Genomic DNA, 25,362 nt, shown 5'->3' on the forward strand with positions numbered 1-25,362 from the left:
GTTTCCGTAGAATGATGTAATAAGCCATTTCCAAAGATGAAGTTGCAAGGTTCCATGGGAAACTCCACGTAAATTTCCATCGTTACATCTTCACAAGGTTAACTGACGGTAATATTTTGAAAGTGGTCTACGATGAAAAATAGTTTAGGTCTGCTTGGCTTATGCTTCGAAAAGGTTCCCAGACCATGAATCATACCTTATTGAAGGTTTTGAACAAAAAGATCGACTGTTTAGGACTTTCTTGTAGTATTCGGATTAGAACTTGTAGCATTGGTTGATAAGTGGATATCGCCATCACGTTTACTTTGTCTTTTATGAACACATTCGATTAGAAAATAGGAGTTTTAAAACTTAAGGTAAAACTGGAGAGAAAGTTCAAACTATGGACTGAATTCTACTTTGAACCAAGAATAAGAAAAGCTGCTATATTTTGCAGGTCAACTCACGATTTGCCAGTTGTCATCCTCTCGGAAATATAACCCAACTTTTCGGAAGGAAAAGAATCCCTTTGTATTTGTTTTAAATTTTGATAGTTTAAGAAAGGTTTATAAACAAAAAATATCATGCTACCTCTCTAACAATAAGGGTAGCGCTTTTGAACATGAGCTGCTATACTGGGTCTGTTCCGAAAGTTGTAGGACTCTTTTTTTAAATATTCAATCATGAAAATCGAATTTTTTGGAATAGCACCGTTCCGCAACTATGAACTGGAAAAAACGAGTTTTCCAGTTTTTCGCCTCCTCGAACGCCTGGACCGGAATACTGTGGACGCTGGAAGTTTATGCTTCCCTTTAAGCGTTGATTTTATTCTCGGGAATAGAAAGAAGTCTGTAGCGGCCAAGAAAATCCTGGCAGATCGCTTTCCGGTTGACCTTTTGCTCCTCTGACAACACTCGAGGCATCAACTTCGCGCACACTTTCCTCATGGCTAAGTATTTTGTCACGATCTCAAAAAGTTTGGTTTGAGGAATGATAAATTCATTGGAATTCATTATTCTGGATACTTATCCTACCATTACTGTTCAATAAATTTTTCATTCGCGACACATTTTCGTTGGTTTTGCTGGACGAAGAGCGTCCAGAGCGGTCAACGTCTTCCACTCATTCTCTATCTTCTCGAAATAGTTTTTGTCACTCAAAAATACCCGATCTAGCCATGACATCACCACCTTAGGCCCCCTCAATCATATCGTGAGTCTCTTTTATCGGGCTTCATACAAAATTTGATCACGTATCTCCACTCCAGTTACAGCCCCATGAATCTCCGTGACGAGGCGTTTCAACAGGGGTTCACAGTAAAAACGATCTGCCCTCTTTAGCGACCAGCAGCTGACTGCCGATTTTTTCCTGCATTCTCAATATCCCTTCACTCACATCGTGAGCCTTCAAAACACCTTTCGTCCGTTCAGAAGGATACTACTTTCAGAACATATCCTGTTGTTAAGCAGACAATGTTGTCAATATCTTCTTCATTATCGCCGAGTTAATCGAATATGAAGTGTATATCTTCATTGTTTTAGCAAAATCAAGAGCATTTACTCAAGGTAATATCTTAACCTTTCACTATAGTTGTGGGTTCAATGGCCCAAGTTGAATTTTCGAAGTCCAGTATACGCCGCGCCGAACAACATACTCGTTCCCGCTTCTCAGTACCTTCATCCAGTACGCCTGTGCGCACGCCGTAAGACGGACCCGTTTCGCTCTCCACTGCAAAGGTACCCATCAACTTTTACGCGGGTCCGTTCGACCCAGGACTATAGATAGACTTATGTATAGACTATTGGATATGAGTGCATTGAACACTTACATCATTCAACAGTCATGAAAGAAAACCTAAAATGACACGTATGATGTTCTTGAAAGGCATTGCTCAGTCTTTATGTGAACCTTATATGAAATTGCGATGCTACAATCAAATACTGCCCACACAACTGCGAATAAGCATTGCAGCAACTCTAAAAATTGAGTTGACAGAAGCGGGACATTTTGGAGAGACCATAAATTAGATAGAAAGAAAAGAAAGCATGCTCATTCTGTTTGCCTGGCAAAAGAGCTAAGACTGTGCACTTATACACTAAGTGCACGCAGCCCATATGCATGACTTGCGTGTAATTCATGCAAGTAATTGAGTAGGTCTCAGATTTTCCAAAAAAAAAAGTTTGAATATTTTTTTTGTTTGTTTTATGAAAAAAGATACTTTATTTAGTAAAGAGAAAAATAGACAAAATGTGGAACTAATTTTTTTTGGTTTTTATTTAGATTTTTGTAAGCCAACTTATTCTGATGGTAAGAAAACACGACTGATTTTGTAAGTGCAATTTTTATTTAAAATAACCCTTAAAATATGTATCATTTGATCTTGTGGCCATTTTAAAATACATGGGTCCATTGAGCCCACTAATATAGAAACGTAAGAATTTTTCACCACTATAGTTAAGGGTTAAAATCGTGAACAAATCGAAAAAGCTAGTTTAGAATAGTCAGTTTCACATTATACTAAAGTTCAAAGTACCCTTAAACCGACTGAGTTAGTCTGTAACTGGATATATGTAGTTTTAACTGACGTTTAAGATTTACATTTCACTTTCACCACAAATAGTTTGATAGAATGTTACATAGATAACTTGAATTGAACACAATTTTTTTCACTGGACAAAAGCTCATACAAGCAAAGATTGAAACGTATCAAGATGATGGCACACGCACCAATGATCGTCAACGTACAGGACTTACTTCAAGAAAACAGCGAAATGAAATTATGATAGTACATATGATATAGGAGAATTTTTAACAGGGGTGCGCATTTGCTCTAGAAACAACAACGAACCGATCATACAGAACGCGGTCTGGAGCTGTTTAGGTAAAATAAAAAGGTTTGTTTACTTCGATATGTGATCTTTGGATGAAATCTACAATCACCTGTATCAAAACAGTAGTCATTTGAGTGAACCCGACTAAATCTGTCCGAAATTACAATGCGCTGGCAAGGTTATGGCATCTATACTTGGAGGCGCATAAATATTGATCATCAAGTATTTGAAAGATTGAAAATGCAGAAGATACCGACATATCATGTCCTAAGTCGCTAAGATGGTCGAATTCAATTAATTGCTTCACCACATTGTCCATATATGGCCCTCAGAGACTACTGGTTGTTTTTTTAGACCTGAAAAAAAATCTTCAAGGGCAGAAATTTGAATGAAATGAGAAAATCATCGCTGAAACATGCGAAGTTCAACGAAAAATCATTCTATAAGAAAACTAGTAGCTGTAGAGAAGTTTAAAATTTGTACTGCTGGATACCTAAAAAATAAACTTATTAAAACTTAATCAAAATGTCGTCTGTATATATCATCATACAAATGACATATTTGGGATGATATTTGGAATTTATGTCCTTCAATTCACTGTCGTATCACATAAATTTTTATTGCGTTTACATTTTCCATCAAATATTCTCGTATTATCACTAATATTGCAAGTCCAGTTGCATGATGTACAATTTGTCATTTCATGAAATGGACGAAAATCAAAATTCTACCACATGCTGATTGAATTCAAAGAAGAGCAAACTTCTGCTATATTTTTAACTACATCAAGTTGACAATGAATCAATAACATGTTTTCAAAATCGCCATTGTTAAATAGGAAGTTACTTCGGTATGCAACCAGTAACTAAGCGATTGCTTTAGAAATATGGTTTTAGGTAGTGTTCATAACCTTCCTCCAAATATACCCTGTGCCAAAGTTTGCTAACGGCGAAGGCAAGCGCTTTTAGAAAATGAACATTTTTATAGCCAATATTATCACGGAATTGATAGATTAAGTAATTTTAAGCAACTAAAAAATTATATGTTTTCCAACTTTTTTCACGAATAAATCAAGTTCAACTTAACAAGAGATCCATTTTTTAATAACCTCTGTAGACCCAATAATCACCGAATTATTGTCCGTTGAAGGATGGTTATTTTTCAAAAACACCTTTGAGCTTGAATAACTCAAAATGGATGGATTTTTTTGAAAGAACTCAAGATATCTAAACTTAAATTAAATAAAAAGCCTTTTAAAGTGATCACTGGAAAACGTCTGAAGTGCATTAAAATTGTTTATCAAAAAAAATATGCCAATCACATCTTCGTCATTACCGCCTTAATTGCAGTTAATCATACACCACGGACAATTAACTTTATCTAATGACTTTTCTCATTTTAGAAAAAATAAATTGGAAATTTCATTTTTATCAGTTTAAAAAAATGGTTTTTTAACAAATAAAAAATATTTAAGGCAAAAGAAATGTTTCCAAAATTAATTATAGTTTTTCTTACTAAACATTGTAATTTTTCTATTTTTGTATCATCAAAATTGTAGAAGATATGGCAGTTCAATGTTGGCATTCACTTATTACTTCAAGCAATGTGAATCCCCTCGTTACAAAATAAGAGTTTTTAGTACAATATTGAAGCCATTGAAATTTTCTACTGAATATTTTGTTATAAAAGGTTTTGATTTAAAAAAATGAAGGAAATACTTTCAAAAAACTAACTGCATTATGTAAATAGCGACAAAGTAAAGGAAAGACTACAAAAGGAATCAGTTAACAGTGATGTTAATTTTTTTAATTTATTTTTTGTTAAATTATATTCAGTGTAACTAAATTTTCGTAATTTTTCCTCATTGTAGTCTGCTTATAAACGATGTTTTTTATAATAGATTAAATTTTTAAAAAACAAGAAATTTCATACTACGAATAAATTTGCAATTCAAAACGGATTAACATTTGTATTATTGCTAATAGTAAAAAAATCTTTGGCATTTTTTAAATGAATTCATACTCTCAAGATTTATAAGGATTAAAGCCATAAAAAATGAAAATCATACTTATGCATAGGGTAAATAGAGCTTATATCCAAATTCCAATTGTTACAGAAAATTTCATGGTGTCACAGTTTTGTAGCGCTGGTAACTGGACTATAAAAATTATGATGTTTCTGCTTAAAAATACTTTTTTGGGGGTTGAAGCATCTTGGCAGACAATAATTCCGTTCAAATAACTTGAATATATACGAATACGACGCAATTTCAACCATTTCAAGATATAATAATTTTTTTAAGCATATTTTGAAATTTGCTGCTCTCAAGGGATGATTTAAAGGGGTAAATCTGTCGTATTAATTATAAAATTGTTCGATGATTTTTTGATTTTTTATAATAATGTGTACTTTTCACCCTTAAAAAATGAAAATCATACTTATGTATAGGGTAAATAGAGCTTCTATCCAAATTGGAATCGGTATTGTTACAGAAAATTCTATGGTGTCACAGTTTTTTAACACAATTTCAAACATTTCAAGATATAATGAAGTTTTTTTGAAATTTTCTGTACTCAAAAGGGTTGTATTTGTCGTATTAATCATATTCTTCTTCGAGGGTGTCAAGAGATCAACAAATAATACATTTCAACTTTAGTTTGACGAAATCATGCTAAAATTATAACACTTTTTAATTTTTCGTGATAAGAGGTAATTTTCGCCCCACTCACTGTTTGTTAATAATCATAATTAGACACAAAACGATTTTTGCTTCATCATTTGTGGGGTATAAGTTTGCATCAAAGATACGTCTACTTGGCATAATGATATAAAAATTCGCTTGGATTACGCTCGAAAATATACAAATATATGCTGAATTTTTTCTGTCAGCGAGGTTTTAATCGGTATTAAACAATTTTGATAGCCGCTACGTAAAAAATAATATTCGTTAGTAATAAAATTATTTTTTCTCCAATATTTACCCAAAAAACTATAACAGTTCTCTTTATATCGTTATTAAAAATAATCTATCAGATTTATGTAAAATTTTGACAGAAGATATAAAACTAACAATATCGTATATGTAATACTCCTATTTGGACAGTTGGTATAGGAAAAAAACGTCCCTACGTTACGGTGCCGACAATATTTATTTTCTCTCTCTTTCGAGACACTTTATCTAAACTGCGCATGCTTCATGCGCGCAAAAGTTGCGCGGAACTAATTGAAGCGCTCGGAGGAGAGAGAGAACGATACACTGTTTGTTTCACTTAGTCAGAACACCTTTCACTTATAGCAACTGTCTATATAGAAGTATTACATATATGAACAATATAATTACCTCAGTTATTACTCTTGAGCGATTTTATGGGTACAAAAATTATCATAAGAAAGCTGAGCTTGTCTTTAATTGAAAAACAAATGTAGTGACGTTATAATAAACAAAAAATTGAGTCAAAGACTTCCTTAGTACACCAGAACCATAAAGCAATTCGCTCCTTTTTACCTCCAAATATCAACAAAAAATTGTAGCTCGCGGAAACTTAGTCTAGCCAAAATAGGGAGTTATTATTAGCTCCCCAAAACTTGTTTTAATAAATTCTTGAGTTTGTTTATCCTTATGATGCTGAAATATGCATTAGAATCTGAGCCAAGCTCCCTCATTAATGTGAGTATTGGAAAGAACTAGTACTTTCCGAGAAAAGCCATATAGAAGCGGATGAACCATATTTAACCGGTCATACCACCCTCCACAATAGGAGTCAATCAGGATAAGTGAGTTTAGGTTTGGTTACTTTAGGTAAATGCAATTTCGATGCGGACAAAATTTTTTCCTTCCTCCTCTTCATCTTCTTCAATGTAACCTTAAACTCGGTGGCCAAAATAACCATTTTCCGATTGAGAACCAGTCTAAAGCACTGGAATTCGTTTTGCTCGGTTTCGAATTTCTCTAGCATTACCCCACCCCCAAAACACCTCATAATAAAGTTCCATCTAAATCAGATGTTTGTACTAATCCGAAGTCGCTTCCATATTTAACCGAATCTGTAATTGATATCCTTCTTATTAGGACAGGTTAATACCATAATCATATGATTAACAATAAAGCGTTTATCTCTATGATTTTCAATTGCATATACTAATTTTCATTATCTACATATCCTACATAATTTTACCCAGCAAAAAAAAACAAACTATACTTAATAGAAATTTGTATTACTTCTACAACAAAAATATGTAAAAAATACCATACTTACTCAAATGATTTATACCGGATGGTTTGATCAGTTATTGTTAGAAAATAAACCAAAAGTTGAATTGTAAACCAGATTTAGTTAACGCCCGGCAATTAGAAGCTAAAGTTATCATTTCCGTATATCCCAACTAATATACTGTATGAGAAACTATAAAAATATAATAAAGACACCCGATGGGTACTGAAAATTGTTTGAAGTATGTTCAAGGAATCACCAAAGATTTTTAAATAATAAAAAATGGGAATATAAAAATTCAAAGGCATAAAAGATGTAATAAAATTAAAAACAAAATGTTTAAAATTATGAGACAAAAAGCATAATACATAATGAGAAATTGACAGACTCAAACTTTGAATTTTTTTGATATGATAGCGATGTTCTACATCGACGAAAAAAATCGATGAGTACCACGTTCTTCAAAGGAAATGTACTTCAATTTGTTGAACGCACCTAGTATATTCCGAAAGAGAGGTTGTACGTCGCTCTGAAAAGATGCAAAAACGTCGAAACCAGTCAACGTTTACAAGCCTCTTCTTGCAATTGAAGCTATTAGGGATGTTGTACATCGATGAAAAAATCGATGAGCACCACGTTCTTCAAAGATGTAATTCAATATTCGTCGAGGGATTACCCAGGAATTTAATTGTTTTCTCCTTCGGGGTACGGCAACCCACATTTTCGATTTACTCAAATTCGAAATAATCTTAGAGGTGAATATTACAAATTTCATATTTTCATATGTTGAACACATCTCGTATATTCCGAAAAAACGGTTGTTGCGCTGCACTGAAGAGACAGAAAAACGTCGAAACTAGTCAACGGTTACATGCCTCTTCTTGCAATTGCGAGCCATAAGGGATGTTGTACTTTGAGGAAAAGGTTGATGAACATAACGTTCTTCATATGAGATGTAGTTCAATATTCGCCGAGGTAGTTGCCAGAAAAGTAATTGTTTTCCGCATTTTCAAATTACCCAAATTCGAAATAATCTTAGAAGTGATAAGTAGAAATGTCATATATTGGACGCACTTCATCATCTAAAGATACTTTCTATAATTTGGTTGAAATTATGAAATCCCATTTGAAAAACGAAACGTCTATCAACACCTCCTATGGCTAGCAATGGAAATATGTGTAAGTAACCACGTAGGAAACACTTTCTCTCTATATCCAATTGCGACTACCATTTAGGTAAATCTATTATTACTGAAACTTATTAATTTGGAGAATCGTGGAATGAGGGATAGTTTTTGGTAAATTCAATTATTTCAAAGGAGTTTTCAGTTTTTTTTTTACTTTAATTACGTTTCGCTTAGAAGATGGTGGTGTCTAATTTAACAACTATAATAACTGTTATGTATATACTTCAACTCAAGCCGAGTACCACTCCCCGTGAAAGAGTCTCTATCCAGGAGGACATTACAGTGTCATCGTTAGTTTTTTTTAATGAATTGGACCACAGACGATACCAGTCCACCTATCTGACGTTCCTTACCAACTTTCTTTTGGAAGTTAGAACCCGATGTATACGAAGCGATGTTGGATGTAGTCGGTAGGGGTGTCATATAAGCTTCGATCCAAAGGATCTATTTCGTAGCTGTGACATTGGAGATGGTCAGTGTTTATAAATGATCTATTGATCCTAATCAAAAAGTTCAAGATTTGGGATAGTTCTAGCTGTTCTTCATTATATGTTTTACGCCACCCAAGTGTAATACCAGAAGTTCCGTAGGGAGAATGTGGATAGAGGTTTCGTCCTTTACTTAGAGGAGATTGTTAGTTGCATTATCTATTAAATTTAGTGTCTTCAGGTGTCCATTAAGGCAATAATGCCTCGACAAGACTCTCATATAATATTTTAAATGGCGATATATGGTATCTTTGGAAGGTTCAATAAATAATCGAAGAGTGTTGGCACTTGGTTAGGTTCTACTGCTTCCTTCAAGCGCCAAACCTTCACTATTAGAACGATTAAACCAACACTGTGCCTTTGTTTATCAACTGTGCCTGCTCCATACTATTTATTATAAAAACGGACTGCGGCATCAATAAACAAAGAGAATGATTGAATGGAAGTGAGGCAATTGTACTCTTCATAGAATTCGAGACTAGCCATAACAAGTTACAACATGTTTAAATTGAGGCATAGAAAATATATTACTTGAGATAAGTTTATATTTAAAACTGGCATCTAATGTACTGATATAGAAATATAAATAAATATTTAAATTTATATGATTCACTCCTTATATGGAATTTATGTTATTGTGATAGGGTGAATTATTATCTATTGGCATAAAATTTCAGCATTTCTGATTTTATATATTAAAGTTGAGATTTTCAGATTTTTTCGAGGCTGATGTGCATGTATAGAAAGTGTCTAACAGATACAAGAAATAACTAGCCAGACTACAAAAATAAATTCCACAGTACGATGAGCAAAAAATAAATATTTTGATGAAAGAAATCTGCCAAAAAAAGTAAAATTAACATACAACGGTGGAGAATGTAGATGCCTATTTGATAATGTTTAGAAAATAATAGAAACCAGAAAATAATTATAAATGAATTAGAAATAGCATATGAAACCGACTATACAATAAGTCCCCGGATATGTCAAACGACTTTGAGAGATAAAAAATTCTAATTTCCAATTTTTTCATTTTGTTAGGTTTAGCTCTGCTTGACAAAAGATTAATTTTTAGCATAATTTGTGCTTTGAAAATTCTATTTTACTGTAAAGTGTCTTCTATGTGGCAATTAAGGAAAGACGTTGTTTAGAATCAACATCTAGGGCGTGATACACTGATTTTTAATACAAATTTTTACATATTTTAGGATTGTCGTTCATTTAATTTAATCATCTGGTTTATTCACATCATTGAATTGGTTTTGATTTGACAATGTACATTTTACAACGTAATTTATAGTATTTTCCCTGTGTATACTTCAAATTTGGATTTTATTTTATTTTTGTATTGGTTCCACAGTTATTTTCAAGCTGTTTTCTACAAATTGTGAATGACTTTTTTACAATAACACATTCTTCTTCTCTATATCAACTTTCGAAATCACTTGTCAACTATAGTTCTTAATTTTTATTGTAAGTCGTGTGACTAACACACAGATGACGCTGGCTTTGTCAAATCCATATGACGTTTATGAAGTACCAACTTCCAAAAGACTATGAGTAAAACTTCATGACATTTCGATTAGTCAAAGTGACAGAACAATTTCATGTGTTAATTTATCATTGCTTCTTGATGAAGAAAAACTGTACAAGCTCAGCAATAGCTTCAAAAGTGTTCTGTCGAAAAGAACCATTTGTTATTGATTTGCTGAAACGTGGTCGTAGAGACACCGATGATGGTGAACGTTCTGGTCGTTCGATTGAAGTGGTTACTTCAGAAAACATCAAAGAAGTCCACAAATTGTTTATATCTAATTGTTATGGATGCCAATTCTGATTTGTTAGAAGTAGCTCAACTTATACTGGTGAATTTTTATATTTAAACGACACTATGTTAAGATACCATCTTAACAACTAAAATAAAACATTTTAGAAAATATTTCACTTTCTCACCTTCACCTGTTTGGACGTTATAAGCAGGTTAATTAGGTGTACATCCAATATATTTATTATATTCTTACAAATGTTATTTCATACGAAAATACTAGAGGTACAACTTTTAAATGCCTAGTGAACGAATTGATACTTCTTTAGATTACGAAACCTTCATTACTTTTATACAATAAATGAACTAAGTTGAATATTTTCCTTTAAAATTTGAATACGACATTGAATATATTTTTTTTAAAAAATGAGTAAGTTTATTAAATTTTTATTAAACGAGGGCCGTTTTTTTTCAACCTCCGATAGGCTATAAATAAAAGACAAGTTCATATAAAACAATAATTTTATTACCAAAAGATTGGTACACTTAGAGGCGCTTGTGGACGTCCGTTTTTTTTGACCGGACAACGGACCGTCAATAAACGGCTATCCTTGTATACATATATTTTTTTACTGGATGGATATTACCTAAGACTGCCGTCTTACATGCGCTAGTTAATAGTTTTGAACTGGTAGTCAAATGTGTCGAATGAACAATAAGAAAAAAACTCGTATTGGACTACTATTTGTACAAGAAGAAACAAAAAGAAATAAAATGAAAATGTAAAAGGTCATTGTGGGTGCATCCTCTATTATTAGAAAGGGAAGAATATGGTGCATTTCATATTCTTTTTAGGCAGTTGGAAGAAGATGAAACAAATTTCACAATTACTTTCGGATGAAAAAAGAAACCTTTCAACTTTTATCAACAGCCATATATAATAAAATATCACAAAACAGGCAATACGTCCAGCAGTGTCACCGATACACTGGCGTTAATGACCGCACTTTCTCTTACACCAGAACGATGTCCGTCGCGCCGAGGGAAAGCGAAGGTGCATCCGGCGTATATTGTTCGCAGGACCGATGTCCGGGGCATGTACATAAATCCATTATAAATCATACACCACCGCGAATCCGGCAAAAAACACGATACGTACAAGCTCTAACCGTTCAGGCACAAGAGAGTACAAAACAGACCTTGAAACTTCTGAAAATTCCGTAGACAAAACAGTAATGATGAATCTGCGGTTTTCTTTAATCATCCTGTCAACTCGTTGAACTAGGTCATCTGAAACATCATTATGGCCATCTTTAAACTTTCGACACCATTCACGCATGAAGTTTTCCCCATACACACGACTCATTCTCCGATGGATTTCTGCAGCCCTATGGCCCCCAGCTTGTAGAAAACGAATCACACTTCGCAATTCACACTTGGCGGGAACATCATTAATGGTGGACATGTTTACGTGGCTGTAGCATAACGCCGACTGACGCCTGAATGTCAACAATGGCGGAGTGTGTAGTGCGAGAGCTTCGCAGTCGCCTACAGCGCATGCCCGCTTTCTTCTGCCCGCGTAGCGTCTGCACGGAGTGATCGGAGGTTGAAAAATACGACCCTCGTATATCTAGTTTTAAATCTCTGAATGAAAACGTGTAGTCATTAAACTACAAATCTCCCCGCTGTTTTGAGGACATTTTAGCTTCGCGACTGGAATCAAACACGCTTGAATCGTGCTCAAATAATTTCGAGAGCATCTTAACGACTCTATGTTCCCACAGAAACGCATTCACCAAAAAGTGACTCACTCTCCTGAATCACGCCTCGTGTGACCACACCATTAGTCTTTAACCAAGCAGGGCTGGACTCTCGAGAATTTTTAACCTTTCACAAGAATCAGTTCACCTATCCGGGGACATAGTTTACAAACTTGACAAAATGAATGAATTTGCGGTAGATGAAATGAAATTATTGACTACCGAATATACCGTCCGTAGTAGGTTACAGGATAATTATTAAACTAAAGATATTTTTAAAATTAAATTTGTATTTTACCTGTACTTGTAAAAAGAAATTGTCACAATTTATTAAATACATACAATATGTAAACTAATTTACTCAACATCCACGCAAATGATAACATTGATTAATGAAAAAACTTAAATTCCTATCTTAATTAATTAATTCAACATGATTTGAAACCGTTTTATCGCATATATGAAATTTTCTAACCTGATGATAATGCTGTAATAAATTTCAAAAATATGAAAGTACGTAGATTGAATTTATTAATCAAATGAAATATCACATTGTAACCAATGTTAGATATTTAGCTGGAGGACAATTTAGCAGATTAATTAACTTCTTAGAATCGGCGCCTTTTATTAGGAAAATCGTCACCACGTCGACTATCGTTGACCCAATGTCCGCTGCCTCGGTTATTATTTACACCTCCTTGATTCGTGCGTGAACTGTCACGTTCATAGCGATTGCCACCGTGGCGCTCATACGAGCTCATGAACGTTTTTGGATCCTGGTAATGTAATAATAGAATAGTTACCGTTAATTAAAAATAACAGAATACAATGTAAATTACAGATATAGTATAATATTCCATGTTATATTTTAAACATTATACGAGCCTTTTCACACTACGAAAATATCGCACTACAAGTCATACCAAAGCGGTTTGACTAATAAAATTTTTTTTATAATAAATTCATCAGAAATATCATAAGGATCGGTAGGTTTGTCCATGAACAAGACAATATAGAATTCACCTTTAAAATAACTCATATTTATATCCAATCGACTGGCTTTCAATTTTACACTAATGAACCAACGTACTCAGGTTCGCGCCATACCAGGATGGTCCCAGGAGTATCTAGCCTTACCTAGAGATGGCGGTAGTTGTTTGAAAAAAAACACTGTATTAGAAAGTACATAATCTATACAGCATATGTTTCAGGTTTGAAGACGCCAAGTTGTTTATTATTTGTTTGGCAGCCATCAATAGTGAATGTTTTCAGTAAATTTGTAAGCATGAAAAAAATTTGTCATCGTTATGTGATACAATACTTTTATTTGAAAGGACTCAGCCCAACTAATATAAAAGCTAAACTAGATTCTACTCTGAGTGAGACTGCTCCTTTGTTATCAACAGTAAAATATTGGGTTTAAACGAGGCGGTACGACCAGCATCGCAGTGGTCGACCAAATGAGCTGACGACTCTAGAAATCTTGAAAAAAATCCACAAAGCGGTACTGGATGATCGTCGACTGAAAGTGCGCAAGTTAGCAGACATTGTAGTCATTTCAAGTGCGGTACATCGCATATTAACTGAGAATTTGGACATGAGAAAGCTGAGCGCAAGATGGGCTAAAATTTTTACGCAGTTTTATAACCCTGTATGAGACGTGGATCCATCACTTCACACCCGGTACAAAAAAAATAAAAACAATGGACTGAAATGGGAGAACCGGCTCCAAAAAAGGCAAAGGTTGTTCTATCTGCAGGTAAGGTCATGGCGTCGAATAATTTTCATTGACTATCTTGAAAGAGGAAAAACTATCAACGGCGAGTATCATGCGAAGTTTGAGCAAAGAAATCCAGCAAAAACTGCCGTATTTGACTAAGAAAAAGGTGCTTTTCATCAAGGCAATGCACCAGCTCAAACATCCGTTATTGCAATAAGCAAAATTAATGAATTAAAGTTTGAATTGCTACCTCATGCCCCTATTAGTCTGATTTAGCTCCATCGGATTATTTCCTAAACCCAGACTTGAAATAATGGCTCCGTGGCTGAAGATTTTCCAACAAGGAAGAGCTCCTGTTAACAATTAATGGTTATTTAGAGGAGCTTGACGATTCTTACAATGAAGAGTATTGAACTTATTTATCATTGTTGGGAGCTAAAAGGAGATTACGTTGAAAAAGAAAATATATTTTTTTTTTCAAAATTTCTGTTTTTTTTTGTTTGGCCAGGTATTTCTGGGAACATCCTTGTATATACGGGGAGTACGACGGTGCCGAAAAGTTTTAAAACTCAAAAGTAAAAGATGAAGCAATGGACAAAATAAAATATATAATAAAAAAAGGAATTGCTAGTTATTATATTGTTTATTATTTTGTCCTGTAGATGATACGTCTGGTAAAGGCTTCATAAAATTTCTTTTGTTGACATTTTACCAAGAAAGGGTTACGATAAGACAAATATGCGTGGTAGGTATAATAGTCTACACAAACTTTGGATTTGAATCTACGAGATTCTTTGTTCCTTGTTACAATCATAGCCAAACCCTAAAACTGTTCTGATATCTAATTTATCTAATGTAACAAATTCAATTTTTGAAACTTTAACCGGATACTCGATGGTGTAATAAACTAGATGCAGTTACTCCTTTAAGGTATCAACTCGGGAAGGTTTACGATGCTTTGCTGGTCCAAAAACTTCAAAATTTTCAGTTCATTTGCATTCTCATATTGAGGTATAATATTTTGAGTAAAGTTAACTTTGTTAATAAAATTATTCAAAACCTGAACCTTTATGTTGCTCAGTGTTATAAGCTAAAGAAGTAACATCCAGCTCACACATAAAACCTAAATTCAAGAAACAAAGAGTTCTAAAGCTTTTTTATTATGAATGTGACAATAAACCAATCCACGACGAAACTTAAAAGTTGCTGTTCTAATGCTTTATATGTATGTAATCATAACATCAGTTGATAAAAGATTCCAATTACATTTTTCTTTCTCTAATAAATAACATTTAATAGGGAGTTCTAGAAGATAGATGTCAGATACGGAAAGCTTTGACAGGGTATCTAGTTGAAATTGAAAATCAAATTCCCGTCTTTCTCCCGGTTTTCACATTTTCCCGGTTGAAATTACGCGATTTTACTACACTTTTAGGAAACAGCAATTTTTAACAGTAACTTCGAGCAAACGCTCTTGACGACTATAGGCCTTATGCTCCGATCCGCACTATCTATGAGGCTACATGAGTAAACGTGAGCACGAGAGTGTGGACGGTGCGCTTGTCTCATCTCGACCCGCTACATGTCGATTTTTCGGGCGCGAGTCAAAGGACTTGTAGCTTTAATATAGAATTCATTAAGAGTGTAGATTGCTAGCACTCCTGTCGCCTCCGCTCGCCGAAACTTTGACGAGAGCTTCTAGAAGACGCGTTACGAGAGTATGGATCAAGCATTAAATTAAACCCTATAAAAGGTGTTAAGTTCACTGTAATGTCAGATAACGTCCTCCAATGCAAAAGTATTTGCTATTTACACAGTATTTGTTAAATTTTGGGTGGTGAGAAGCTGAGTAGTAAACTAGTAATAAAATTATCCTTTTAATATCGTATCTCATCATTCAAGTAGTGTTTTTTACAGAACGAACAGAAATAAGAATAAGAAATAACAATATTTTAGGTAATAACAAATTGAGTTGGTATTGTGCTTTCCCAGTCACATTACCAGAATGCACAGGTAACGCAGAATATAATTCCATTCAAAATAGAAAATTGAAGATTTTAACGAGTTGTTGACATCCCGTAAGATTCGAATCGACCTTTGTTACTACCGGGTTTAAAATTAACAATTGTTTTTTAAAGAAATGTTGAATTCATTCCTTATCCACATAAACTAAATGAATGATTTCTATTGAAATTATAACAACTTTCAATTATTTTTTGTCATTTTTTGTATGACAGATGTATAATTCACTAATTGTAAGATCCTAGAATAGAACACATCTATTTTCTAACAAGAAAAATTTCCTTTCAGATAAAATGTTGTTTTCAGTTTTTCAGGTACAGATGGGGTCTAATTATACGCTGGTCAAAAGTAAACACTACAATGTCCATAGTCTATCATGGTGGCGCTAATTACATGTTTTCAGTGTGTTTTGGCAATTGCGAGCCAGGAAATCCGTATAACTAAACATGTGAAAATTCTTCAGACATCTCGAGTAGATCTGAATGAATTCTGAATTAATTTTGTAGCAATATAATGATCTAAATATTTGTGGATTTGACGGTGAAGGTTAAACGAGTGTAAAGGTGCGAACAGAGCGAGTGGTTCGCGGTCGATGTCGACAGCACATAACAAAGGGATAACCTGCGATATTCGGTCTTAATTAATCTGCTATAGGCCTCTATAATGACTATTCACCTTTTATCAGATCGATGTAAACCTGGATGGTATCACTTCAAACATCCACCGCGACATTCTTCTTTTGTTTTCTTCCATTCACTCAAATGTGTCTGATGAAATCGATCGGGGCCGTTTTTTAGTTCATTGAAACGGTGGTGGTATTCTCCTAGAATGTTTCTTCTATTTATTGGGTGGAATGAAAACCTCTTGTTAGGTAAATTTCGTATCATCCACCATTTAGTTTCCGCTGACATTTCATCACTTGTATCAAACAACACTGCACGAAATACAGGATTTTTTATTTTGATTAACGCACAACACCTTTACCGAGACCCCCTTGTTCTGTTCGTACCCTAAGAAAGTTGAATTGTGTACTCTATTTTCCCTTTACCCACCAAAATGAACACCCAGTTTTACCAGGATATCCGCTAATTTACTTAGTTTATACAAATATGTGCATAAAGGTGAAATTTGGTGTTTTCTAAAATTAGAAGCCGATTTTTGGTAAAATTTTGATAATTTCTGGAACCAACAGAATATTCCGCTACAGTCCACAATGAAATATTAATAAAACTAGAATAAATTTTTTTTCACTATCCACTAAACATCATCCATTTCTTCATACCTACAGCTATTCTAAGTTTATCTTTCTTATCTACCCTATATAAAAGTTCACGTATGTATGTCATGTTAAATAGTTGTTAAACAAGATTTTTTACTTGTTTTTTATTCATTATTTTGAAATAATAATATTAAAAAAATTGTTGATGTATAAAATTCCGAATGTCTCCATTCAAAAACAGAAAACGAATACAAATATATATAATGTTAGTTTTTATTCACCCTATTATGGCAATGTTTATTATTTTCATAAAATCCATTAAAAAAAATTCCAATGTGCATGCATTTCAGGATAAGATTCTCCAGTATAAGGCAAGGAAAAGGAAAAGGTGTCAAAGTGAAAAAAGCATGCCTAAAGTTGATTTGCCGTTGTATGAACTGCTGTTTTATCTAGACCAAGGAAATTTAGTTCTATTTTAGGGAACAACACCAGATTATGGCTGAATAATTTGACAGACTTTCTGCTCTACGGCTCTAACGTATATCACAGAGTTAACTTGAAAAATGAGACAACTAGGTATGGGAGCTTGTTCGAATGAGGCCGAACTTCTGGTGGAGACAGCAAGAACCACAAGGACTATTCCACAAAGAATAGGACGACCTACCTAACCAAATCTGTTTGGTTTATTTCATATAAATATCTCTTTATAAGATAAAAAAACAAATTTGAGTAGCTTCTTAAATTTGAAAATAATTATGAGCAGAACATGAGGACCGGTCCCAAAAAATGAAAACGGAGCATTATATCAACGAGGAAGTTATACTGAATGACTGAAAAAAGAAACGCTTCGAATTTACGAATTTCTTCGGTCTACTCTCATCATAAGTCTTTTCTTGCGAATCTCATGAAAACGATTGATCTTCAAGTAAAACCATATAAGCTATATACAGTTTTTGTCGATCTTCTGAAGAAGAAAAAGACGAGATCGTTTTGGTTGTTTAGTGTTCGACAGATATCTAAGATCATACCATAGTTTGAAGATTTAATACCAAACATATATTTCCTTAAGGGTTCCTCTGTGTTACAGGTTTTCTGCGAACATGGTGAATCTGTTCATCAGCCAAATGGCCAACAAAAGGGAATAGTCGCAGTTTTAACCAATTGGTCAAAAAGCTGCTTGGTTCATTAAGCCATTTTTTTCCAAAATTAGATTCCACGGGCGATTATAGACACTAGTGCCCTACGAATCGAAGAAACCACAAATCACCACAATTCCTGCCCTACAAAGAAAAATATCCCACACGATTTGTGACTATTTCACCCTAAAAACACATCCCAACGAGTCTCTCTCCTTAAGGGCTACCGTTGTTCAATGTTTGAGAAATTGGACAGCTATCAATGTTAAGTTTGAAGATATAGCCCACCCAGAAGACCAAAAAGGCATTTGCATAACGGTTAAGTTTCTTAACATTCAGATCAACAAAGCCAGTGGGATTTTTTTTGATAAAATTGACTGAAATGACACACATAACCATGAAATAAAGCCGTTTTTTCTTATCTAAATTTTATGTATGCTCGTAGACGAGACAAAAAAGGTTTTGACAATATGTTTTCAATCACAAGTTTGTCCTTAGGAGAGGGACAATGCTATGGTTTTTTTGTTGATAATGTCGTAAATGCCCGTTCCCACGTGGCACTGCATACGTAATATATAAACGTGTAAGCAGTAAAGAACTAAGCATTCTGTCACGAATTTTCTGATGTCTTGATATGTTCAAAATGGTTAGCTGTAAATTGAGTTAATTATTTTGAAATTATGTTTTTGTAGTGTATTTATTATATTGCAGTAATATTTGATAAAATAATAAAAAATATCTGGCACTTTTTGTTATTTATATTCATCACATCGGAATAACTTGTCAGCGCGAAATCTATTTGTATGAAAAAGCTCTATAATGAAGTTCCATTATTTTATTTTCACTTATGCAGGATTTTGTACTTATATTATGAATCGCTTGGAAGCGGCATAGAAATTTATCAAAAATACAATTTTGTTTTATACAGTTTTGCACTTATCTTCCCCATTATCTTAGAAAGCTACTAAAACAATGTAAAATGAATCACTGAAGACATATTCAACTAATGTTGAGAAAATTCAATAACTGATGAGAAAATGTACCCACAATCAGTACCTAAACACGCCATTAAGTATTAGTGATATGTTAATAATTATTTATGTAGATGTTTTAACATTTTACTACTCCCTCATAGATAAATTGATATCAAATAATACAAACATTGAAACATTTGTAATGTGTTAATTCAATTATATAATTAATTATTAATTACGTGGGGGAATCAGGGGACAAAGAGGATTAAATCTCATCTGTCTGTTACTCACTTGGAGAAGGGAAGGTTTTGGTAAATACAGATCAATTTTTTTCGAACAAAAAATTGTGTAAAATGTGGAAAATGTTTCTTTACAAACTCTGACATAATTCTATACGCGAACAGTTTAACGGAATAGTGAATTTTTCAATAAAAAAGTTACTTTACTTAAAAAATCATTTTGTTAATATCCTCCAAGTTTCTAATGTCAAAATTTCACATTAATTTGACAAATAGAATATCGATTGACAATTAAAAAGTTTGTACAAGATTCTCTGCTTTTAAAATTTGAACAAGGAAGATACTGAATGTTTTGGTATCGTCATTTATTGTAACTACCCCAGAAATGGTCAATACATAAAAAAAGTACGCGAAAAAGTTAATGATTTGAACATTTTCAAACAAACAGGTGTAATTTCACATATGAAGAAGCTCTCTGTAAGGCAGGTACCACGATTGCTTAATGCTGATAAAAAGCTCGCTAGCTTCAAATGGAATGGAACAATATCCCAAAGGATAACATGAACAGGAGAGTATACAACTATAGACTATTTTACATTATGTGAGGTTAATATTTCGTCATTATTTCCCCGACTATTAGCTAAGTTCTTCCATCAGCCGTTAAGCATCCTCTCCTAAACACAGACCTTTTTTAATGTTTTCCTCATTATTATGTGGTTTGCATCCAGTGTCAGCCTGCTACTCTCTTAATAATATCAAGGTAGCGTTTTTGGGGTCTTCCTACTTTTACTGTTGCTTTGTCTTGTCTTCCACCATGCCCTACCCTTTTCGACTATGTTCTGTGGCTGCTGTACGTCGTTACGGATACTATATACTATCTCTAAGCGAGCTTCCTAGGAAGTCTCTCTCTATTACCACAGTGTTTTGGGACACTCGAAAAGTGTGACCTTTATTGATTACGATAACTGGTCAATATTATGCTGATTTGCTAACACGTTTTAATTATGAACTTAAGAAGAAACAAAATAATTTAGAATGCACCTACCCTTTCGTCCGCTATTAGCGAAACTGCGTTACGATTTATTGGCTAATCCTCTAAATTCATTTGATCTGGTTGGTACAAATCCAATTTTTTTTGCTTCCAATTTGGTGGTGTAGGGCAACTGATGAGCGAGACAAACGCGTATTTTGCGAAACTTGTTTGGATTGTTTGAACAAATTTGGAACTGGCTATTCTAAATGTATAAGTAAGAAAGTAAAAAGTCATTTTTCACAATAAAGTAACTTTTTCTTTGAAAAGTCATAATCCCTTTAAACCGCGCACATATTAAAATTTATCGATCCATGGAAAGTTATCAAGTAATGATGTTTTTAGCATGAGTAAATAATTTTTTTTGTTACCGTGTATGAGTCTCCAGGGGCTGAATTTTGTTCTTAGTAGTAAATAATCTGTGTTTTACCAATATTTATGAAAATAATTACGCAAATTGAAGTTTAGAAATAAATCCAGATTATTTATACTAAAAAACTGATTTTTTTAAAGATATCACTTGTAACTAGAGGAGGGAAGAGTGGGTATCAAAAAGAATCTCTCAATATTTCACCAGGGGGAAAGGAGTGTCAAAATAATAAATGAACGCCCCCTTAACCTAGAACTTATACATCAAATTGATTAAATAGTAAATTGACAGGGTTGCTACTTAAAGATTATAGATCAGTACCACTTAAAACTTTTGAAGAGCATTCGTTAAGGCCGCTTGGCATGATGCAATACAACGTGTAATGCAATGCAATATGCAAATTTTTCTTGATCAAAAGCATGCGCAGATGAAGTTCAGCTGATTGTTTCATACGAAACCTCGCACTTGCAACATTATCGATTTGATGCTTTTTTTATTGCGTGCAAGCTGAAATTCTAGATATCATTATTGCCAATTATTCACTGACCACTTTTTTCTTGACCATTTCACTTAGCTTTGTTATTTTCATTTTTAAACCTGTCACAAAATATTAAATAAAATTTGACGTTAGGAATTTGTTTTATTTACTTATGGAATTTTTGTTAGTGGTAAGAATGGCAATGTCAAACGACGTTCAATATTAATCTATTAAATATTTTGACTTTTGAAAAAATTGCGTGCAATTTATTGCAAGTTGTCATACACCATGTCAAACTGCCTTTACAAAAGATTTACAAAAACGATGGGGCTTTAATCTGAAGGACTCCATGCTCTTTCAAACCGTTATTATATGTAACCCAAAAGTTCCATAGATGCAGAATATAAATTTTGGATAATTCGATCACAGAGGCCACACTAAATATGTAGTGAAAATTAAATTTAACGACATTTTTGTTATAAAAAGCACCCCACATCGAATATAACAAATCTTCTCGATGTCAACTAAACATGTATTTCATCTGTCAGATGTTTCCTTTTGCAAAATTACAATGATTTTATTTGGCATTATGGGATCCAATTTACGTGCATTTGAGGTTATTATTTTCAGTTTTAAAAATTTTTCGTCATATTTAATCTGGTAATTCAACACACATTTATTTGTTTGTCAACATTTTTGACTATTTCGACAACAGTCATTGTGAAAACACATTAGGTCACTAACATAAAGATAATATTACCATTTTCCATCGATACTAAGAATGTTAATAACATTATTATATCAATGCAGAATATTTATTTTTAAGCATATAGTGTCAAGTAAAATAGAGTGCTTGGATCTATACTTATCTATATTTTGATTTATATTCTATACATTTTATTATATGAGAATGGTCCCAGAAGTACCTGGCCTGAATTAGAGCTGGCGCTAGTTGCTTGAAAAATACCACTATACGTTGTTTAGTATTTGTTTGGTAGTCATCAATAGTGAACGTTTTCATTGAATTTGTATACATGGAAAAAATGGGTCATCGTTATGTGATACAAAACTTATCTGAAGGGCCTTAGCCCAACAAATATAAAAGCTGAACTAGATTCTACTCTGAGTGAGACTGCTCCTTTGTTAGCAACAGTAAAATATTGGGTTTTAACGAGGCGGTACGATCTGCGAAGACAAGCATCGCAGTGGTCTAACAAATGAGGTGAAGACTCCAGAAATGTTGAAGAAAATCCACAAAGCGGTACTGAATGATCTTCGAATGGCAATTATCGCATATTAACTGAAAATTTGAACATAAGCTGAGCGCAAGATGGGTGCCGCCTTTGTTCACAATGGAACAAAAACAGCGTCGTGAAGATGTTTCCATCTAGTGTTTAGCAATGTTTCACAGAAATGAAGCCGAATTTTTGCGCAGTTTCATAGCCACAGATGGAACGTGGGTCTATCACTTCACACCCGAAACAAAAGAACAACCAAAACAATGGACTGAAAAGAGAGAACCGGCTCCAAAGAAGGTAAAGACCTTTCCATTGCATGTAAGGTCATGGCGTCGGTTTTATGAAATGCGCGTCGGATAATTTTCATTGACTATCTTGAAAAAGGAAAAATTATGAACGGCGAGTACTAAGCGAACTTATTGCAACGTTTGAGCGAAGAAATCAAGAAACAACGGCCGGTTTTTGGCTAAGAAGTGTTGTTTCATCAAGACAACACACCAGCTCACACATCCGTTATGGCAACGGTCAAAATTAATGTATTAAAGTTTGAATTGCTACCTCATGCACCCTATTTACTAGATTTAGCCCCCTCGGATTATTTCCTGTTCCCAGACTTGAAACAATGGCTCGGTGGTCAAACATTTTCCCACAATAAAGAAGTCCAGCCGGCAATTAATGGTTATTTAGAGGATCTTGACGATTCTTATAATGAAAAGAGTATCGAACTTATTGATCATTGTTGGGAGCTAAAAGGAGATTACGTTGAGAAATTAATATATTTTTTTCCAAAATTTTTGTGTCTTTTGTTGGGCCTGGTACTTCTGGGACCATCCTCATATGATAACGAATATCTAATATGAATACACGTGGAAATATTAATGACATAATAGCAGAAACTTAAAAACTTAATTGAATTCAAAATGAATAGTTTGTATTTCTACATTTGCATGTTAACAGCCGGTTCCATAATACATTTAAAGAAAGCCTCAAATTCAAAGTTACCATTAAATTAAGCTACTCGTTTCATAATTGCCATTTAGCCTAAAAGTTCTTTAAATTTGAACTTTATGGTAAAGTCTGAAATGTTTCACTTTAGCGCATTAAATTGTCCTTTAGTGACAAACGTCAAATGAAAACATGGGCTATGTTAGAATCAAAGCTCCCCCAGGCGTCTTCTTAATAAGTTTAAAAAATAGAAGACTTTTGGCATAATAAGGGAATGTAATATCGAAGGAAGTATCATTAATAAATCATTACAAGTAATAACAAATATTGACGTTTTAACTCTATTAGCAAGGGACCGGAAGAGTCTTGAGAGCACATTAGAAAAAATTGTGAGAGAGGAAAAAAAGAGGACAAAATATATGAAAATTTATAGAAAGAACGAAATTCACAAACAAGAAACAAAGATAAATGACCTCATTCTCGAAGTAGTCAACACCTCTAAGTACTTAGGAACAATGATAAGCTACAGAAATGACACAAATAATGAGACATGACAAAGAAGTCATGCGGGATATGTATAACAACAATATAGCTATATCGGAATTAGGCGACCTAAACAACATATGAGGAGATTACATACAAGAATTATTCTAGACCCAGATATAGAAATAAAATCTCGCATCGAGCAAGCAAGAAATGTCTTTCTAAAAATGAGGCAATTGTTTACATCTCGAGCACTCGACTTTAAAATCCGGTACCGGATGGTGAAATGCTATGTATACAGCACCTTATTATACGGAACGGAGACTCGGACCTTTAAGGTGAACTCACTAATGCGCTTGAAGAGTTTCGAAATGTGGATCTTTCGGAGGATGCTGAGAATTCCCTGGACCGCTCATATCAGTAACGCAAAGAATAGGCATCGACAGGGAACTTATAGAATTAATAAAAACTCGAAAAACCTCGTATCTGGGACACATATATAGAAATGACAAATACAAACTTTGGCAACTTCTGATCGAAGGGAAAATCGAAGGAAAACGAAGTCCTGGCAGACGACAGGCTTCGTGGCTGAAGAATATTGGCGAGTGGACCGGTTTAGACACTCAGACGCTGATAAGAAGAGCCAGAGACAGAAATGACTTTGCTGGGGTTATCGCAAACCTTCCTTATAAGAGGGCACCAAAGAAGAAGAAGAAGAAGAAGAAGAAGAAGAAGAAGAAGAAGTAGAAGAAGTACAAAATTATAATGCAGAGCAAGAGATTAAGCCGAGCAACGAAATTAAGAATCTACAAGACTGCGATAAAACCAGTAGGTACATACGCCGCTGAAACTATGAGATTAATATAGACAAAGATCAACTAAGGATATGTGAGAGAAGAAAAATTAAGAAAATTCATGGGGCAGTGACAGTTGGAAAAAATAGGTATAGATGACTGATGAACTATGAAATTAAGAATTTATTATTAAATGATGATATAGTAAATACAAATAAAGCAAAAAGATTATGATGCTACAGACACATTGAGAGAATGGAGAATAGATAAAGGATAGAGGATAAGAAAAATTGCAGAATGGAGACGGAACGAGAAAGGACTGCCAGGAAGACCAAAAAATAGAGAGAAGATTAGGTTGTACAAGATATGCAAAAATAAGGATTACGTGACTGGAACAGATACAGGAAGAAATGGAAAAGAATGTTTCAAAAATCGTGATAAAATTCAATTATCAAAACCCATTCATTCAAACTTGCAAATAAGTTTGAATGAA

General features: G+C 33.8%; 1 protein-coding gene and 1 long non-coding RNA gene across 3 annotated transcripts in view; one reads left to right on the plus strand and one right to left on the minus strand.

Moving 5' to 3' along the window:
• The window catches only part of LOC130901615 (hrp65 protein-like), a 61,802-nt gene that overhangs the window by 27,171 nt on the left and 9,269 nt on the right, over positions 1 to 25,362 (minus strand). Inside the window, exon 5 of one of the 2 annotated variants that reach the window (XM_057813104.1) lies at positions 12,494 to 12,997. The exons of the other annotated variant lie outside the window; for it this stretch is intronic. Within the exon in view, the coding sequence (XP_057669087.1) occupies positions 12,830 to 12,997 (168 nt within the window). The 3' untranslated portion in view covers positions 12,494 to 12,829. Of the gene's footprint in view, positions 1 to 12,493; positions 12,998 to 25,362 lie in introns of those variants that run through there. 2 annotated transcript variants of the gene reach the window in all.
• LOC130901625 (uncharacterized) lies at positions 1,484 to 19,063 on the plus strand. Its single transcript, XR_009060300.1, has 2 exons — positions 1,484 to 1,544; positions 16,270 to 19,063. It is a non-coding gene; the product is annotated as an uncharacterized LOC130901625 (long non-coding RNA).

This window comes from Diorhabda carinulata, chromosome 1, assembly GCF_026250575.1.
Source record: "Diorhabda carinulata isolate Delta chromosome 1, icDioCari1.1, whole genome shotgun sequence".
Classification (NCBI taxonomy): domain Eukaryota; kingdom Metazoa; phylum Arthropoda; class Insecta; order Coleoptera; family Chrysomelidae; genus Diorhabda; species Diorhabda carinulata.